This window comes from Ahaetulla prasina, chromosome 1 (genome assembly GCF_028640845.1).
Source record: "Ahaetulla prasina isolate Xishuangbanna chromosome 1, ASM2864084v1, whole genome shotgun sequence".
Lineage (NCBI taxonomy): Eukaryota > Metazoa > Chordata > Lepidosauria > Squamata > Colubridae > Ahaetulla > Ahaetulla prasina.
The window spans coordinates 303505627-303520180 of record NC_080539.1 but is presented as its reverse complement, the minus strand read 5'-3'; the positions used below and the strand labels follow the sequence as shown (position 1 = coordinate 303520180).

The following is a 14554-nucleotide window of genomic DNA, read 5'->3' as shown; positions in this document are numbered from 1 at the left end:
ATTTGAACAAAATACTCAGTAGATCTTAGTTTTTATTCATATTTTTGGAACTAGGAATTGGCATAACTTACTTTACTCCTGTACAATTAAACCGATTTAAGAAGAAAACAGTAATAGGAAGTAATACTTTTTCAGTTCTATCATAAATGCAGCTCTCTCAGCACTACAGAAATACTAGCTGCAAAGCATATGCCGTCTCTTCCGCGTTATTGGTGAAGTGGGCAGGACTATCAGAAATAAAAACTCCATTTCCCAGCATGCAACAAGGGACTGTGAAATAGAAACTTATTGGCTAAAGAATTTCCTCTTCGTCTCGTAACGAGTGGTTCAAAAATAGCTCACTCCGGATCATGGAATCAAGCAGTCAAGAAATCAGGTAGATATTTATATATATGATTTGCAAATCTTACTTAAGCACAGTGCATGATTCTAAAAGAATCCGAATAATTTTTAGTTCTGAAATGTTAGTTTGAATTCATACAGAAATTAAGACTATACACTTACAGAACAGAGCTGGGAATAAAAACATAGATGGAATGCAAATAATACATTTACAGCGTTGACACTAATTAATATACGTAATAAATGACGGAGAATTTCTCTCTCTCTCCTGAGTCTTCGGAGAAGGGCGGTATAGAAATGTAAATAATAAATAAATAAATAAATAAATAATATACTAGCAAGTATAAAGTATGAGGAAGTTTCATAAACACAAAATCACGACACTTGGAAAAGCAGTTTAATTGAGAAAATGAAAGTTTAGACTCATACATCTGCACAACGTGTCAATACAAATACAAATATTTTTGAAATGGACTGCATGCAGTCATTTGACACGAAGGGTTGTGCAGATGTATGAGTTGAAGTGGTCCAAAGCTGTTTAGGGTTTTAGAAGTTAATTATTTATTCACATTTCTCTATTTCAATCAATCTTATGCTTGGCTTGTTGAATTCTAAGTGGCAATGCCAGAATATTTTCTATGTGTGTATATAATCAAATCAGCACCCCTTGATTTAATTATAGTAGAATTAGTGTTTCTTGCAGTGAGAAAACATACATTTTACTACCCTACAAGAGTTTTATTTTTGTTTTGTTTGACCTAATTGTGAAGAAATATGATATTCGTTTGTTTGTTTATCAACCATATTTACTACCATTGAGAATGGGCAGCATAAAATAAAAAACAAAAAAGATATTAAAAACACAATGTTATTAAAAACATGAGATGGATTAGTTCAGTGCTTAATTTTATAAGGAGCATTATACCAGCCTTGGACATGTGTTTACTGGTTGAGCTGACTTTGCAGGTTTGGATACTTGAGAGTTGGAATGAATAGGCAATATCTGCTAAAAGAAGATAATCCGTTAGAAAATTTTAAAAGGACATAAGAATATCTTCATTTAATTGACTTAATTGACTTAGATTTTCTCAGTCAACTGGCAATAAAGGTTTCACTTTATTGTTTTGGAATAATATTGACAAACTGAAAGTGAGTCATTCTTGCAAATATTATGTATAATGTAGAATCCATTTCTCATGTAGCTGCTTAGTGTGACCAGTATGCAATTAATACAGGCAATTATTTCAGAACTTTCCATTATATGCATCAGAATAAGCTTGTTCCGGTGTCTATAGCTGAGGAGGAAATAATCTTTGTTTCTTCACTATACTTTTTAGAAATGTTATATTTTCTTGTATTTAGCGTTCAAGATGAGGCTGTGGATAAAAGCCATTTCAAGACATGCAAGCAAATTGCCTTTTACAGGTAAAGATTATGAATATTTTGTTATCTACAAATATTGTATTCATATAACATCACAAAGTATCTCACCGAAGAGCAATTGCAGCAATATATCTTATAGTGCGAAGTTTGCATTGAGGGGAATTTTATAAGGGCTACTAGATCTGTGCTGCAAAAAAAATCATATGACCTCTACATGGCAGCAAAGAGTTTTATGTATTTATTTATTAAATTTCTACACTGCCCATCTTACCAATGTGATTTTGGATGGTTTACAATGCAGATATAAAAAAAACCTCACCTTAATTTTTGCTGCCGTTTAGTGGTGGTCCAGGGTTTTTTGGCCAGGATCTTCTACCTCTAATTTTAAATTCGTTTCATAAATATAGTTAATCCCTTTATGTATTTCCTCAAATGCCAAAGCCTCCCAAGACAGGTTACAATCAAAACAACTGTGAAATATACAATGAAGAAATCCTCAAACCAATATAAAATAACAATATAAAAGTGTTTTTCGAACATATAAATTAAAAAGGGGGGAGAAGAGGGGAAAAAAATCTTCCAATCTTCACACTGAGAATGCTTTAGTGAAGAGAGTATCACCAAAGTATCTGAGTATCTGAGAAACATTATATTATTACAGTCTACCTCAACACAATTCTAGCCTTCCTATAGAGTCCGGTTCCTGATGTGGACTACCTCGTAGGGTTGACATTACCCCAGTAATTTGTTTCGAACAATGGCCAGCCAACTGCCTTTTGAAAGCAGGAGATACAGACATATTTATTTATTTATTTATTTATTTATTATATTTGTATACCGCCCTTCTCCCGAAGGACTCAGGGCGGTTCACAGCCAATAAAAAACACAATACATAGAATACAAATTAAAAACTATATAAAAAACTGATTCAATAACGGCCTAAAAATTTAGATACAATTTAAAACCCCATTTAAAACCCCCAATTAAAACCCATAAATTTAAAAAACTAACCCAGTCCTGCGCAGATGAATAAATGCGTTTTAAGCTCGCGACGAAAGGTTCGGAGGTCCGGAAGTTGACGGAGTCCCGGGGGGAGTTCGTTCCAGAGGGCGGGAGCCCCCACAGAGAAGGCCCTTCCTGGGCGCCGCCAGACGACACTGTCGCTACCGACGGCACCCTGAGGAGTCCCTCTGTGAGAGCGCACGGGTCGGTGGGAGGTATTCGCAGCAGTAGGCGGTCCCGTAAATAGCCCGGCCCTATGCCATGGAGCGCTTTGAAGACGTTCACCAGAACCTTGAAGCGCACCCGAAGGCCACAGGTAGCCAGTGCAGTCTGCGCAGGATAGGTGTCACGGAGCCACGAGGGCTCCTCTATCACCCGCAGCCGCGTTCTGGCCTACCTGAAGCCCCCGGATGCCCCTCAAGGGGAGCCCCATGTAGAGAGCATTGCAGTAATCCAGACGAGACGTCACGAGGGCGTGAGTGACTGTGCATAAGGCATCCCGGTCTAGAAAGGGGCGCAACTGGCGCACCAGGCGAACCTGGTGGAAAGCTCTCCTGGAGACGGCCGTTAAAATATTGTTAATATTTTAACAATATTAAAATATTGTTGTGACCAAGGCCCAAGTAGTGATTACTAAACATAATTCAGTCCTCAACAAACTTATTATATTAAAACAGCTGAGAATTAATTCATTCTCAGCTTAATCCAAAACAAAATTCTTAATAATCAGTCCGTCGGCCTTATCACCAACCTTTGATGTCTTTGGCAACCTGCCAAAGGCTTTTCTTGGCAAAACCCCTGCAAAGTTCAAGAGACACTGGCAAGAAACACGGAAATCAACGTTGCTTTTCTACAAAGAACCCAATAGCTTGTTGCTGCTCTTTTAAGCCTTATGGGAGTGGCCAATCATCTTCTGGCCTTTTTGTTGTTCTTTTTCCTTCAGCTGCTCTTGCCTTCTGGCAGCTCTTCACATGCGTGCACTAGGAACAGACTCCTCCTGTTCCTCTGCCTCTCTATTGTCTGCTTCTGGAGGCTTCGGAGTCCACGCATCGCTCCCAGATGGCCCTGGCCCCATCTCTGCCTTTGATGCAGAGCCCTCATATTGCAAGGGCAGTTGCAAGTTAGTACAGTAATATACCTGTATGATCCCACAATTAAATTACAGCTGTGGAAATGTTTTTTTCCTTTGGTTTTTTTAAACCTCCTTCCAATCATCTTCATTGGATGATTCCTCTTCCTAGCATTTTGAGAAAGGACAATATATTTCTCCTGTCCACTTTTTCCATGCCATGAATGACTTTAAAACCCTGGGTGTGCTTTCTTCTTTCCGATAGGAGTGCCAGATATCATAACCTGGTCTGAAGGCAGGGGGGGAGGGGTTTGTTCCAGGACTAGAGGGTGGTTCAATCTGTACGGTGAGTGGAAGAGGCAGATATGGCGGAGGGGGGGGGCCGTATCGAGTTTGGGGAGCACGTGCGCGATGTTTGAAAGCGATCACGTGCTCCGGCCCCCTAGTCCCTACCCGTTCCTCGGGCGGCCGTGATCCTCAGAGCCTGGATCTTCGGCTGATGTTATGTAATGCCCGGTCCGTGGCAAATAAGGCCCCCTTGATCTGCGATCTTATTCAAGGGGAGTCCGCGGACCTTATGGGCATTACGGAGACCTGGTTGGGGCCAGGGGGGGGGTGCCCCTCGCTGAACTGTGCCCCCCAGGTTTCCCAGCATTCCATCAGCCGAGGCCCAGGGTAGGGGTGGAGGGTGGCGGTTGTCATTAAGGAAGATCTAGAGCCGAGGAGGCCACTGTTCCTCAGATTGCCGGCTGTGAATCCTCTATGTGAGGTGGGGCCATAGGAATCAGTTGGGCTTGTTGATCACGTACCTGGCTCCTTGCTGTGTGACCACAGCCCTGCCCGAGCTGCTGGAGTTATTTGCCACTGTGGCAGTTGAGACCCCCAGACTTATAGTTATGGGGGATTTCAACTTGCCATCAGCTGGCTTATCATCGACTGCAGCTCGGGAGTTCCAGGCTTCCATGACGGCCTTGGACCTGATTCGAGTAAATGATGGCCCCACGCACATGGGGAGGCACGCTGGATCTGATTTATATCTCTGGTCAGTGGTTAAATGATCTGATACTAGACGATTTAGTAACAGAACCAATGTCATGGTCCGATCATTTTCCTTCGCCTAGACTTCCGAACCGCCACCCACCATCGCAGGGAGACGGAGCCTATACGCTGGTTCCGCCCCAGGCGCCTGATGGACCCGGAGAGGTTCCTGACGGAGCTTGGGCCATTCCCTGAGGATCTGGCCCACGGCACGACTGAGGAACTAGTTGCGGCCTGGGAACAGGCCGCGGCCCCGGCCTTGGACCGTGTCGGGCCTTTGCGGCCGCTGGCCCGGCGAGATCTCGTCCGCCCTTGGTTCTCCGAGGGGCTGAGGAGATGAAACGCCGGAGAAGACGCCTAGAGAGCACTTGGAGGTCCAGTCGTTCGGTTGATCGGACACTAGTTAGGTCCTATTCTAGGACCTACCTAGTGGCAATGAGGGAGGCGAGGCGTTCCTACGCCTCCACCCTCATTGCGCCGGCAGATAACCGCCCGGCCGCCCTGTTTCGGGTGACCCGCTCCCTCCTTCATCAGGAGGTGCGGGATGACCCTTTACAGGGACGTGCCGAGGAGTTTAGTGGTTATCTATACGACAAAATCGCTCAGCTCCGGGATGGTCTGGACCGAAATTGGGATGATCCAAGCGAGGGAGAGGAGGCACGTCTTGTCGACTCTGTTTGGGATGAGTTTGACCTTGTGGCTCCCGAGGACGTGGACAGGTTGTTGGGGAGGCTCCGCGCCACTACATGTTTATTGGATCCGTGTCCTTCCTGGCTGGTGCTGGCCACTCAGGAGGTGACACGAGGCTGGCTCCAGAGGATTATAAATGCTTCTTTGTTGGAAGGGGTTTTCCCTGCCGCCTTGAAAGAGGCGGTGGTGAGACCCCTCCTTAAGAAGCCCTCTTTGGACCCGGCTATTTTGGGAAATTATCGTTAGTCTCCAACCTTCGCTTTGTTGCGAAGGTTGTAGAGAGTGCTGTGGCGCGTCAGTTACCCCAATACCTGGAAGAATCCGTCTATCTAGACCTGCTCCAGTCCGCTTCCGACCCGGTTACAGCACGGAGACAGCTTTGGTCGCATTGGTGGATGATCTCTGGAGGGCCAGGGACAGGGTTATTCCTCTGCCCTGGTCCTATTAGACCTCTCAGCGGCTTTTGATACCATCGACCATGGTATCTGCTGCGCCGGCTGGGGGATTGGGAGTGGAGGCACCGCTTATCGGTGGTTCTCCTCCTATCTCTCCGACCGTCGCAGACGGTGTTGACAGGGGGCAGAGGTCACCGCGAGGGCCCTCACTTGTGGGGTGCCGAGGGGTCGATTCTCTCGCCTTCTGTTCAACATCTACATGAAGCCGTTGGGTGAGATCATCAGTGGCTTTGGGGTGAAGTACCATCAGTACGCTGATGACACTCAGCTGTACTTCTCCACCCCAGGTCACCCCAATGAAGTTGTTGAAGTGCTGTCCCGGTGTTTGGAAGCCGACGGGTCTGGATGGGGAGAAACAGGCTCAGGCTCAATCCCGCAAAGAGGGAGGGGCTGTGGATGCCGGCATCTCGATTCAGTCAGCTGCAGCTGCAGCTGACTGTTGGAGGCGAGTTATTGGCCCCAAAGGATAGGGTGCGCAACTTAGGTGTCCTCCTGGATGAGCGGCTGTCGCTTGAAGACCATTTGACGGCCGTCTCCAGGGGGCCTTCCACCAGGTCCGCCTGGTTCGGCAGTTGCGCCTTCCTTGATCGGGATGCCTTGTGCACAGTCACTCACGCACTCGTTACCTCTCGCTTGGATTATTGTAATGCTCTCTACATGGGGCTCCCTTAAGGTGCACTCAAGGCTTCAGCTAGTCCAGAATGCAGCTGCTGGGTGATAGAGGGAGAGTCGTACCTCCCACATAACACCTCTCCTGCGCAGACTGCACTGGCTACCTGTCGCTTTTCGGGTGCACTTTAAGGTTTTGGTTATGACCTTTAAAGCGCTCCATGGCTTAGGGCCTGGGTACTTACGGGACCGCCTACTGTTACCATATGCCTCCCACCGACCCGTACGCTCTCACAGAGAGGGACTTCTCAGGGTGCCGTCCGCCAAGCAATGTCGGCTGGCGGCCCCCAGGGGAAGGTCCTTCTCTGTGGGGGCTCCCACACTCTGGAATGAACTTCCCCCGGGTTTACGCCAAATACCTGACCTTCGGACCTTTCGCCGCGAACTGAAGACACATCTTTTTATTCGCGCGGGGCTGGCTTAAATTTTATGGATTTTATAGTTTTTATTATTAATTTTAAACGGGGTTTTAATTTCTATATATTTTAAATTTTTAGGCAAATTATAATAAGGTTTTTAATGTTGTATTTTATAGAATATTGTCTTGTCTGTTTTTATTTGCCTGTACACTGCCCTGAGTCCTTCGGGAGAAGGGCGGTATAAAAATCAAATAAATGAATTAATGAATAAATGAACTGTTTTCATCTGTTCAATAATCAGATTTTATTTGCCCTCTGCTGCATTTTATCCAGTGCTGTTTTATTATTTGTTGAATAACAGAAGTCTACCCTGTATTCCAGATTTATTTATTCAATTAGAATGGCCACCTATCAGAAATAAAAATAAGATGAAACATGCCTCTTTTTAATATTGATTTGAAATTATGTAATTTAGACCATTTGGTCTAATGGGATTTAGTCAACTCTTGGGATTTAGTCAACTCTTTGAATATGATCACATGGGATTTAGTCAACTCTTTGAATATGATTACATTCTCATCTATAATACAGGTAATATAAATTTTTATGTTCTTTGTTGGGTACATCAGGCGTCAGAAACGTTTATGTCCTGGGAAGTCCCCGTACCAAGCCTTACTACAAACTGTGGAACTATTCAACAGCAATGTCAAATTCCAAATTTTTAATGAAGATAGCAAGGTAGGAGTACCTCTCAGTGTGATTGATCAAAAACATGGATGCTCAGTTTGCATGTAAAATTAGTCTACCTTTTTGATTTGGTGAATGTTAGATAGTATTTTACGTCATGTTGGGAAGTATTTAAATAATATTAGCTAGTATTTATTTAGCTTTGAGAACTTTGCATGACAAAGATGCGGTGGTATGATGCACACACCAGCATAAACAGGGCCTTCTTTCATGAAAGAAGCCCAGCATGTGAAAGAAGGCCCTGTTTATTCTGGTGTGTGCATCATCATTTTGAAACTCATGATTTTTCATCATGCCTAACCAAACACCATGGTTGGATCCATGTTTGTGTTAAGCCAGAAAACAATTTATTTATGGGCTTAGAAAGTTGTGGAAACCTATATATTATGTCTGTACATCAAAATTTAAGAGTTATGTTAGGAAACCCAAATATTAATTTGTTCAATATGGTTGAACAAAGCATACAAATCAGAGCAGTATTTAGCTTTGAAGTTAGAAAAGGTCAGGGATTTCAAGGGATGTTTCTTAAGTCTACTAAAGCCATGAATGGTGCCTTCAGCAGATTGTTCTTTGTCCTGATTAATTACAAGGAGAATATTACTATGGGAATGGTAATATTCCCATATTGGAAATATGGGAACCTAGAGTCTAAAATGTTTCAATACTTTAATTATTTTTCTACTTACTTTAAAACTTGTAAGCTACCCATAATCACTTTATAAGGGAGATGGGCGACATAAAAGTAAGATAGACAGACAGACATACAGATAGATAGATAGATAGAAATATCTAATGCAATGCAGTTCATATCTATTCAGATATTTGGTCAACTGAATTCAGTCACGCTCCTGTTTGAATATATAGAAGATCACAGTATTAAATACTTAGAATAGCAAACGCTATAGCTATTCCCATTTAATTTAAGATGGTCAGAAAAGTATAAAGTTTTCAGTGCGAACTTTCTTGCTGAAAACAGTTTAGAATGCCATTAGGTACTGTATTTCGTTATTACTGATTTGCTGCTAATCTCCTTTGTAACAAACACTCACAAATAAGATTTTATTCAGTAGAGAACTTACAGTATGTTGAAACTGTCTTTTTTATTATTTTGAATAAATAATAAAAAAATAACAAAATTGATGTTTTGTGAGAAATTGGTGTTTTGTCTAGTGTAGCATATTAGTATTCTCTAATCGTTTTCCTGTGTTTATTCAATTACTAGGTAACTCTTTCAGTAGAAATTTATGAAATAGAGGGTAATATTTTCAGACTTAAAATAAATGAGGTAAATCCACTCAAGCCAAGATACGAAGTCCCTGATGTTCTCATAAAGGAACCAGCTAGCTTGAGGTAAGTTATGGGAAGTGATACCTTAGATCAGATGTAGATTGGGAACAAGTCCTCTTCTTGCCACTGGGGCATTTATATAAATTGAGTTTTAGCTCTCCAGTTTAGAAAAATATCAGGAGAATTTTTTGAAGGAATATTGTGTCAGATATTTTATTACATATGGAATAAATATGGACCTTACACTGGGTCTTCATCATTCAAATACATGTTGTTTATTATTGAACAGTACACATAGCTTTGTGTAGGATACATCTATGTTCTTCATATATAGTATTTTGAGAGTTTTTTCACATTAGCATTTTAGTATTTTTTTTTCCTATTTAGCACCCCTGTCATTTAAATTGCTTTAAATAAAATAAAATTCACTTCCTGTGATCTTAAAAGGAGATTAATAAAAATTAAGCAAAAACTTAATTTACTTTATACTTTTATACTTAATACTTTATATAACCCTTATACTTTACATAATGTGTGCTATAGTTCAAAACATCTGAAGGATTTTTGGAAGGACTCACAGCCAAGCAGAATCTGGCATGCTTTATTTAATTATTTATTTATAATATTGCAAAAGTGATTTCACCCACTAGTACATAGTGAGGAACTTTTGTCCTTTCCTTGTATTACAATTTTTAATTTTTATTTGCTTTAACATGTGAAGAGAAAAATACAGAAAGAAAAAGAGGACCAGTTAGAAAACTAACTAAAAATATCCACATTATTAATCATATAGGAAACACCTCAGTTATTAAAGACAGCATTTAATCCTGGGTACACTGAATAATCTTGGTCAGTCTTCCCATTCAGCTGATAAACAATCCATGAGCAGTTTTTCTATCATAACCCAATAATTTTATATGTACACTCCATGCTTAATGTTTCTTTTGCTAGAACTGATAGCTCTTTTTTTCCCAGAATGTTTAGCCATTCCCAGCTACAATATGCTTTTTTTCTCTTTCTAAAAGAAAGTGGCAAAACTATCTGGTACTTATATCCAAAAATACAGGAATTTACAGTTTCCAGATTTGCTATTATTTGTAATTTGAACGAAAAGTGTTATCAAAGATTTTCTCCATGCCAGTCTTTTTCCTTTTTCCATTTCTAAGGCTGAAGGTATCAGAGAAAGATGGAGACAAACTTGTGCTGATAGGTGCTGAGCAAGACCAGCAGATTCATATAATGGCAAAACCTTTTCAAATACAGCTTATTTCTAAGGATGAAATTTTATTGAGCATGAATTCCAATGGCCTGTTGTATTTGGAACACCTACAGTCACCACCTCAAAGCAGGTATGGTATTGCTTCAATATACAGAAGAAAGGGGATAAATAAAAAAGGAAAAGGAACAAACAGAAAAAAGACAAAAATATATCATTAAACATACAGAAAGCAATATCAGTATCTGTGCTGATCTATCTAAGTACAGATCAATTATTATAGGTTGGGATAATTAAGATTTGTATTCTAATTTTATTTTATTTATTTTTTTGAGGATCTGCTTGTAATTATACACTGAATACATTTGATTTTTAAAGGAAATCTACTTCACAAGAAAAGGAAAGTGGATTGGCAGACTCTTCTAAGGTAAATTTAATCTACTATAGACATATGGATTTTTGTCTGGTCAGTTTGTCCAAGGGACAAATCAGTTCTGTGGTGGAAATGATAAGTTTTGATTTAAAAAATGCTTTAAACAATAATAATATGAATCTGGAAGGGATCAGTGCATTATTTGAGTACAACAGAAATAAGCCAATTACTGGCAATTATTAACTAGGACATGGTCTGAAATATTCAGTGATTTCATTGTAGACTATTGCTTGGAATTACCGGTAGTTGTAATTCAGAGCTAGATTGTAAACTGATTGTATTATTAGACAATGCTAAATTCGGTTGGCTAGTCCATGATAGAGTTACATCTTTTTTCCTTTTATCTAAGGAAACTGAAGAATATTTAGGTCTATGGGAAGAAAAAATTGGCAACTTTTTAGATATTAAAGCTAATGGTAAGTGGCTCAGAGACCATCATTCTTTTTCAGCTCTGACTATGATCAGTTTGATTGAAATCTCATCAGTTTTTATGTGAAAACCTGGATATCATGCAGGCTTGGGTCATTTCCATTTTTGTAAAAGTAATTATAAAAATATTGGGGATCATTGCTTGCTACCTTGGGATAATGAGGATAGCATGTCATGTTGCCAATGTTTAGCTATTGTCTAATAATTGAAAATGTTGTCCTTTCTCTCAATCATACTAATATATGAGGGTGAAGGTTCGTTCTTTGAGCTTATGGGTTAGTTTCTTGACATTTCATTACCAGGCTAGGTAACATTTTAAGGAGAGTTTAGAAGGTATCAGTGTCAGTGTTCTTCTGTTTATAAGGGCTTCAGGTGTGAACATGTCAAATCATTTGATCTTGGGATAGGTCATCTGTGAGTTATCAGTGAGTCTTGTGATAGGTCTTGTAATGGGTCTTGTAATGAGATTACCTCAGGTCAGGATTGCTGGGAGCTGAACTGCTGGGTGGGGGCGGAATTGCATGGGTTGGTTGAGGGTTGGTGCTGTCTCTGGTTGGCTGGGCAGTTGATTTGGATTCTGAGGGATTTGTAGGCTGGTTGTAACTCAATGTGACTGTTGATGGAATTGCTTGTAGAGTTCCAGGCTTTGATGAACTCATGAACATGGCGGGTGGTAGCGTGACCGATGATTTTTGTGTTGCTTCAAATTTACTCTTTCATGCTCCCCTATGTTTTCACTTCCTCACAGTGCTACTCTGTCTTAATACAGGTCCTAGCAGTGTTGGCTTAGATGTTTCTTTGCATGGATTTGAACATCTTTATGGAATACCTCAGCATGCAGAAACCCTCCTCTTGAAAAATACCAGGTAATGAAATAAGGATCAAAAGATAGTGAAATTTTATAGAATAGAATAGAATAGAATAGAACAGAATAGAATTCAATTCAATTCAATTCAACACAATTCACAGGGGCCTCTGTGGCTCAGACTGCTAATGCAGTCTGTTATTAACAGCAGCTGCCTGCAATTACTGCAGATTCTAGTCCCACCAGGCCCAAGGTTGACTCGGCCTTCCATCCTTTATAAGGTAGGTAAAATGAGGACCCAGATTGTTGGGGGCAATAAGTTGACTTTGTATATAAATATACAAATAGAATGAAGACTATTGCTAACATAGTGTAAGCCGCCCTGAGTCTTCGGAGAAGGGCGGGATATAAATGCAAAAAAAAAAAAAATTCAATTCAATTCTTTATTGGCCAGGTGTGATTGACATGCAAAGTCAATAGCGAAGCCAGATTCATTGAACAACCATGATACTAAGTTAATAGCTCCATTGATTCACTTAACAACTGTGTCAAGAAAGGTCATTACATGGAGCAAAACTCACTTAACATCTCTGTTGCTTAACAATGGACATTTTGGGCTCAATTGTGGTCTTAAATCAAGGACTATACAAATACCTTTATAAAACCTACAAAAGCCTAGACATGTATAAGTTTTTACAAGAAAAAAGGGGCTATATACAATTCCAAGATTGCTATCCTAAGTATGTTTGCTAGGAAGCAAGCCTTATAGAACAGTGTGATTTATTTCTGAATAAACACATTTATATTCGGATTGTCATTGTTAAACCAGAACAGTTATGATCTCCCTGATAACCAGAGTTACTATACTACATCCAGCCAACTATAATCTGACATCAGCACTGCCTGTTGTAGAATAGCAGAGTATGAACAGCATTCACCCATGCAGTGACATGAGATGTTGATGTCAGATAACTTCACTAAATAATGTGCTATTTATAGCATGAAGTACCCTTTCCTGTTTTGCTGACCTCCAAATACATAGGATAGCAATCTGTATAATCCCTAGCTGATATTATTTAGTACAGGAGTCTCCAACCTTGGCGACTTTAAGCCTGGCGGACTTCAACTCCCAGCTGGATGGGGAATTCTGGGAGTTGAAGTCCGCCAGGCTTAAAGCTTAAAGGTTGGAGACCCCTGATTTAGTATAACTTGTGCCGCTTCCATACAAAAGCATATCTCGAACCAATTTACAAAACACAATGTACACAACAGCAATATGTTAACACGGACAGATGATCCTCAATATTCCGTTGTGTCATTATCCACAGCTTTGCTTAACTGTTGTTGAAAACTAAAATGCATACAAGTAGTCCTCGACTTACGACCACAATTGAGCCACACATTTATGTTGTTAAGTGAGAAATTTGTTAAGTGAGCTCTGCCCCATTTTATTACTTTTCTTGCCACATTTGTTAAGTGAATCCCTGCAGCCAGGTAAGTAAGACAGTTGTTAAGTGAATCTGGTTTCCTCATTGACTTTGCTTGTCAAGAGATCACAAAAGTTAATCACGATTCTGGGATGCCATAAATGTGAGTCAGTTGTCAAGCATCCGAATGTAAATCATGTGACCATGGGGATGCTTACAATACTCGTAAGTATGAAAAAATCACTTTTTTCAGTGCTGATGTAACTTCGAATTGTCACTAAATGAACCGTTGTAAGTCGAGGACTATCTGCATTTCATTATGCCCATTCAAGTTGGGGACTTTTTTTGATATTTTAAGTGTGCACAAAATGACAGATTGGTTGTAATAAACAAAAAATAAAAATACATTTATTCCCCTGCCACACCCACCAAGCCATGCCACACCCACCAAGCCACACCCACAGAACTGGTAGTAAAAAAAATTGAAACCCACCACTGAAGAGTGCCCACTGTTGCAAGTAGCCTCACCATCAAGTTGACACCATGTGATACGCTGTGAGCGAGCAAGGAGAAGGAGGAGCAAATACAGGCATGTTGCATAAAATGGTCTCGGTAGATGAATACTGAAAGCCAGACTGGTTGATTCAACAGCGATATAGAAAGTTAGGATATAAATCCAATGGGGTGAGCAGATAGATGGATGATCAGAGCCAGACATCTTACTCAGCGATCTGGCTGTCACATTATGCACTATGTGTTATGATAACTGAACTGCAACACAACTGGAAAAACATTGGGACAAAGAAAAGTTGTATAAATTATTACTGTGGACAACTTATTCCATAGCACCACAAGGCAGTTGCTGCAATATAATACCCTCTTCTCACACTGGATGACATAAAATAATATCTCTACAAGCAATTCATTTGTCTTTCTGTTCCAGTGATGATGATGTCTACCGGCTTTATAATCTGGATGTCTTCGGGTACACCATCCACAGCAAAATGGGCATTTATGGTTCAGTGCCCTTAATCTTAGCCCATAAGCCTGATCAGACAATTGGAGTCTTTTGGCTAAATTCCTCAGAAACGTTGGTGGAGATTTCTACAAAAGCTTCAATGAAGGTGAGATGGAATATGTTCTGCATAGAGGTACTGCTGCATTGCGTAAGAATTAATAGCTTTTTGAAGTATCTTCTACCAA

The 14554-nt window shown here is 40.5% G+C and overlaps 1 protein-coding gene across 5 annotated transcripts in view; it reads left to right on the top strand.

The window, feature by feature from the left end:
* The first annotated feature begins 305 nt into the window (after positions 1–305).
* Positions 306–14554, top strand: part of GANC (glucosidase alpha, neutral C) — a 29173-nt gene continuing 14924 nt past the window's right edge. For 4 of the 5 annotated variants that reach the window (XR_009152585.1, XM_058162010.1, XM_058162009.1 and 1 more), the window contains exons 1-9: positions 306–376; positions 1705–1767; positions 7637–7745; positions 8977–9104; positions 10208–10390; positions 10636–10684; positions 11040–11106; positions 11889–11985; positions 14295–14475. Coding sequence is in view for 4 of the 5 variants with exons in the window: in XM_058162010.1 (XP_058017993.1) it covers positions 351–376; positions 1705–1767; positions 7637–7745; positions 8977–9104; positions 10208–10390; positions 10636–10684; positions 11040–11106; positions 11889–11985; positions 14295–14475 (903 nt within the window). In the remaining variant the exon portion in view is untranslated. The remainder of the gene's footprint in view (positions 377–1704; positions 1768–7636; positions 7746–8976; positions 9105–10207; positions 10391–10635; positions 10685–11039; positions 11107–11888; positions 11986–14294; positions 14476–14554) is intronic. The other variant, XM_058162011.1, reaches the window with a different exon arrangement.